The 6,000-nt window shown below is 46.3% G+C and overlaps 1 protein-coding gene across 1 annotated transcript in view; it reads left to right on the forward strand.

Moving 5' to 3' along the window:
- Positions 1 to 5,229, forward strand: part of LOC137333850 (beta-2-syntrophin-like) — a 66,476-nt gene extending 61,247 nt beyond the window's left edge. Inside the window, 2 exon segments of the mRNA XM_067998239.1 lie at positions 23 to 213; positions 3,618 to 5,229. Of these exon segments, the coding sequence (XP_067854340.1) occupies positions 23 to 213; positions 3,618 to 3,710 (284 nt within the window). The 3' untranslated portion in view covers positions 3,711 to 5,229.
- Positions 5,230 to 6,000: the final 771 nt, after the last annotated feature.

A 6,000-nucleotide genomic window follows, 5' to 3' on the forward strand; every position in this document is an offset into this window, starting at 1 on the left:
TTAACTTTTATTTTTTAAACAGAATGTACTTGGAATGGACAGGAAGTAAAGCTGACCGTCCACTATGAAAGTGGTTTTGCGATGTCCCAGGACAGCTCAGCAATGGACTCATCCAATGTCCTTTTCCAGTATCCGTTTGAAAGGCTGAAGATGTCTGCTGACGATGGGATCAGGATGTTGTATTTGGACTTCGGGGGGCCAGAAGGAGAGCTGGTGAGAGCAGGCTTTGTAAATTCTGATTTTTTTTTACACTACTACCTGCAAATGATGGAACTGGAGGTTCCATTTTTTTATGCCTATCTTCTCCCTCTCTTTTCTCTCCCCCTCCCTAACCTTTGGAGCTCTTAAACTTGCACCATTTCCCACCAGAGAGAACCTGCAGTGAACTTGTTCCCCTGCCTCTGCTCATTTCAGCCTTGTGTTGTTAAAGCTGTGAGAGGCCAGAGGTGATGCTGGGTTAGATTGTGCCCCATTAATGAAAAAGCTTGAGAATCCCACTCATCAGCCCCGGCACAGGCATGTTGGGTTGAATGGCCTCGTTCTGTGCTGTGAGATTCGATGAGTTTTCATTGCATTTCCCCACCCCTCCAATTCTCTCCACATCCCCTCCTATCCTGAAAGACTGGGCCCTCACCAGAGGCCAGCTCCACAGATGCCAACTGCCCTATGGATCCTTGCTCAGGGCATTTCTTCATGTGGGAGACTGGGCCGAGAGCGTCAACAAGCTAGTTGACCTTGGGAGTGGGGGTAGTTCAATCCAGTCTGACCCTGTTCTCACCTGACAGCAATAGCACTGTTTAACTTTTTTTCCCTCTGTGAGATAAGAACGGAGCTTAATGTAGAGGATCAACAGGTGGGTTGGACGTCCATGCTGAGCTCTGTCTGGAGAGGGCTTAATGGACCAAGTAACCTTTTATGCTTTAGAACTTAGTTTGTGTAGACATCACAAACAAACCTGTGCAACCACCTGAGCAGGGGACTCCTGCAACAGAATCGGTAGCTGATTGTTCACTTCTCTGACCCAGGCGCACTGAGGAGGATTGTAGAGATCAACCTACTCAGCATAGACCAGTGATCAGACGTTGGACGTTCCTGGTCTATGTGGTCAGTTCCCCTCCCTTGACACGTTCATCCTGTGAGGAATCAGTGGAGTTCTGTGTTTGTTTTTGTTGAGCTCTGATCGATGTCAGGGGACTTTGAGAAGTATGAAGTGAAGCCAGTTCATGCTTACCATTGGGTTCTAGTCATTAATGGACAGTCTTCCAGTATTTAACTCGAGCTCGTTGATATCCTCGGCATCACCGAGACTTGGTTCAACAGTAACATAAGTTGGACAAGTGTACAGGGATACAATTTACTTTGTAGAGATAGGAAAGACAAATGAGTAGAGGTGTAGCTTTTTATGTGAAAGAGAACTTGGTTATAACCAGGTGGACATATCAGGGTGGAAACCCTGTGGATTGGGATGGGAGGTGTAAAAGAGGAAGGACAGTAACTATGGTCCATGTTGTGGACCACAGGGTCAGGAGAGGGGATTGGACATACATTCCTGCAGTTGTTATGGGCGACTTCAGTTTACCAGGGATAGACTGGAAGTCTGCAGGAGAGGAAACATGATCCGGGGCACAACATTGGATTGTTACAGGGAACCCACACAAACAGGAGCGCCGTTGGACCTGGTATCAAGAATCGATGAGATGATAGAGCAGGTCAGAGTTCGAGAGCAAATTGACCAGCAGTGAGCATAGTATGGTGCAATTTAAGGTTAGGCTTATGATGAGAAAGAAAATTGAGCACAATAAAAACATTCAACTTTAGAAAGGGGATGAGAGGCGAAGTAAGGAAACTGCACTGCCTGCCCCCCCACACCATTATAGGGAAGGAAAGTGGGGCATGTTTAGACCCCGTCTGCCCCCTCAGGCACTATTTCAAAGAAGAGTTCTCCCAGTGTCCTGACCAATATTATCCCTCGATCAACATCACTAAAAACTGATTATCTGGTCATTTATTTCACTGTCTGTGGGAGCTTGCTGTGTGCAAATTGGCTGTTTACATTTCCCTACATTGCAACGGTGACTATATTTATGAAAAATGCCTCATTGGCTGAGAAGCACTTTGGGATATCATGAGGTCATGAAAGGTGCTATATTAATGCAAGTTATGTAGAAATTCCAGCACAGAGGCCATTCGGCCCATCTGGTCTATACCGGTATTTATACTCCACATGAGCCTCCTCCCTCCCTACTTCATCTCATCCTATCAGCATATCCTTCTATTCCTTTCTCCCTCATGTGTTTATTCAGCTTCCTCTTAAATACATCTGTGCTATTCGCCTCAACCATTCTATGTGGTAGTGAGTTCCACATTCTCATCACTCTCTGGGTAAAGAAGTTTCTCCTAAATTCCCTATTGGATTTATTAATGACGATTTTGTATTTATGACCTCTAGTTTTGGACTCCCCATAAGTGGAAACATTTTCTGTACGTCTACCCTATCAAATCCTTTCGTAATCTTAAAGAACTCGATCAGGTCACCCCTCGGTCTTCTCTTCTAGAGAAAAGAGCCCCAGCCTGTTCAACCTTTCACATTTCTTTTTTTCTTTACTCTAACTGAGGTATTAATGTTTTATATTGGCTCATCATTACTAATATGTTGGAAATTGCCACAAACCTTAGAACCAAGGGAAACGGGCTCAAGATTTGAAGTGGGAAGGTGCACAAACAGACTAACTGCTTTTACACAGCGGGAGTAAATGTGGTGGAACAGACTGTCGAGAGGCAGTGGAGGGAGATAATGTGGAAAAAAATGTAAGGGAGAATTGGATAGATATTTTTAGGAATGTGCAAAAGAGGGTATTGTTGTTTAGGGTATTGGTTTTTGTGTTTTGTTTGGGGTATTGGTTTTTGTGTTTTGTTTGGGGTATTGGTTTTTGTGTTTGGGGTATTGGTTTTTGTGTTTTGTTTGGGGTATTGGTTTTTGTGTTTTGTTTGGGGTATTGGTTTTTGTGTTTTGTTTGGGGTATTGGTTTTTGTGTTTTGTTTGGGGTATTGGTTTTTGTGTTTTGTTTGGGGTATTGGTTTTTGTGTTTTGTTTGGGGTATTGGTTTTTGTGTTTTGTTTGGGGTATTGGTTTTTGTGTTTTGTTTGGGGTATTGGTATTGGCGTTTGGGGTATTGGCATTTGGGGTATCAATGTTTTTGGCCCTGCAAGATGGGCTGCAGAGCCTGTTCCTGTGCCAACAACCCAAGAAATTGCTCATCCCATCAAGGAAATTATATCATCAACAAATACCACTAAAAGATCAGTGAAGCCCCACCCCACCTGGACCCAGGGTCATGCCGAAGGAATGTATATAAAGGAGCAGGTGATGAGTGATTTGGAGTTCCAAAGTCTCCCAAGGTTCAGATGGTTTCCAAACAAGGCTCAAATATTGAGCATTACGCGACATGGCATGAGTCACTCAATGAAATACATATGCTTTTGTTGCTGTGATAAGCTGTTAATGGTGTATCAATCACTCCCCCTCCCCATGTGTATTCCCTTTGTTATTGTGTTGTAGGTTTCCGTCTCTCTGCTTCTTTCCGTCTGTATCCCATGACTTTCTCCATCTTTTCCAGCACCTGGACTTGCATTCGTGCCCAAAGCCTGTAGTCTTTGTTATACATTCATTTCTCTCGGCCAAAGTGACCCGAATGGGACTTTTAGTGTGAGGGAGGACGGGATAAACCTCAGGCATCACTGTGCTCAACAAGACCAAAGACCTTTGCTCCGTCTCGGGGAATAAAACCTGCAAGAGCACAAAGACCGTGACTGATGGAAGGCCACCAGCTATTGTAAGAATGGGAGAAATCTCACATTTGATTATTGTGAGTCCTTCATGTACCAGAGACCTCCATGTTGCTGTTCGTTGCCAAATGTGCCTTTTTGTTATTTACTGAACTTCACAGCATTTTTATAATTGTACATTAAGTTTATTGTTGTGAAGATAATACAGTTGTTTTAACTTTGGAGCATAAAGTTTTGTAATTTGGTTTAAAAAATCTTGTTAACACGAGATGCGAACTGGATGCTGGTAATATCCCTGCGATTGGTGCAATTCCTTCCAATCCAGGTTCAGGCTGACTAGTTCAGCACTCCCGTGTTCACAGTTAGAACAGATGATCTAATGACCACTGCATTGTATCACTTAAACCAGCAAAAAGGCACAGATATGTGGCCTGAAACTGTTCATATTATCATGTTAATCTAATAACTTTGTCACTGAAGTGTGCTGCATGTAAGTGCTTGTATCAGGACAGTGGCAGAGACCTGCTGGGCAGAAACTTCTGTTACTTACGAAGCTTTAGTTGCGTAGTTTGGTTTCAACAAGCACAAGTATCCTGAGGCAGCCACTAATATATGGTATTCTTAGAATAGTGTCTACAGAGTGAGACTGGGGTATTGTAGAATGATACAGCACAGGAGGAGGCCATTCGGCCCATTGTGCCTGTGCCGGCTCTTTGAAAGTGCCATCCAATTAGTCCCATTCCCCCCTGTTCTTTCCTCATAGACCTGCAAATATTTTCGTTTTCAAGTATTTATCCAATTTCTGAACGTCCCTGTTGCTCTGCGAGTCTGGGTCTCACTGTACAGTGACCCTCCGCCTCCGCCCACCCCTCCCCCTCGCAGGGAGAGTGACCCCCTCTTCCCCACCCCTAGACCCGGTGTAAACGGCCCCTCCCCAGTAACACCCCGAGTCCATCATAATGAAGAGAAATATTTCATTGGGTGGGGGGGTGCTGTTCATGGCAGACAGCGCCTGTGGGCAAGGTTTGAGTCGAGCAGTGGAGAGGGAGCAAGACGCACTTCATTGGGGCAGCACACCGACTCCTCTTACTTACAGCTGCTGAAAAGTAACTTCCATCAATCTGGTCCACAGTTTGAATTGACTAAAAACTCAAACCTTTCCTTGTATTTTTATTTCCATTTCGTTTTCCACCTGCAGTTTGGCAATGGGGGGAGTGGGCACAGACTGCCAATCGGACACTGTCCTGCTGTCACCCTGCCCTCCAAATCTTTTCCCCTCCCTTTCCCCATCGAAGTCTGAGCAACCTCTGATCAGCACGTCCCTAATTGCTGTAGTGTGGATTGGAAGGGGAATCTGTTTCCCACACGCTCCCTTCTCCATAGCACTGGGTGTTGAGGGGTTTTGAGATGCGAACATTACCTGCTCTGAATATGTATCACACCGTGCTTGTGGTTGGGAGGGGGGGAAGAGCGGGGGGAGAAGCGAGGAGGGGAGGAGCGATGGTGGGGAGGAACGGGGGGGAGAAGCAAGGAGGGGGAGCGGGGGCAGGAGCGAGGGGGGGGAGAAGCGAGGAGGGGGAGCGGGGGGAGAAGCGAGGAGGGGGGAGTGGGGGGAGAAGCGAGGAGGGGGACCGGGGGCAGGGGCAAGGGGGGAGAGGCGAGGAGGGGGGAGTGGGGGCAGGAGCGAGGTGCATGAGGAGGGGGTGCAAGGTGGGGAGCAGGACATCAGCTGAGGAACGTTGTTTTTACATGTAATGTGTTGGCACAGTGGGAAGGAGAGCGTTGTTGCTGTGTGTTGGGTGATTGGATTGGAATCCAGAGGCCGCTCGCAGCCTTGCACCCACCAGTACTCTGGTTTGCTGAGATAAACACTGTTGGACAATTCAAGTTTGGAGGGGATGAGTGGTGAGAAAGAGAGAATTGAACATAGGATCTGGTGAATACGTAGCGAGGTATCCTGACCCATGGAGGTTTAAAGATTTCCAATCAGAAGGAAGTGTTCTGCACATCTGCACATGTTGAGCACTAGCTCCAGAGAGAGCACTTCACAGCTGGCTTTTTGTCTGTGGCTGCTGTTTTGAGCTGTGCTTATAGGGTATGCAAATCGAATGCTAATTTGCAGGGTTGGGCAATTCAACCACAAATCATAGATTCATACAGCACAGAAGGAGGCCATTTGGCCCATCGTGGCTGTGCCGGTTCTTTGAAAGAGCT

Source organism: Heptranchias perlo, chromosome 16 (assembly GCF_035084215.1).
Source record: "Heptranchias perlo isolate sHepPer1 chromosome 16, sHepPer1.hap1, whole genome shotgun sequence".
Classification (NCBI taxonomy): domain Eukaryota; kingdom Metazoa; phylum Chordata; class Chondrichthyes; order Hexanchiformes; family Hexanchidae; genus Heptranchias; species Heptranchias perlo.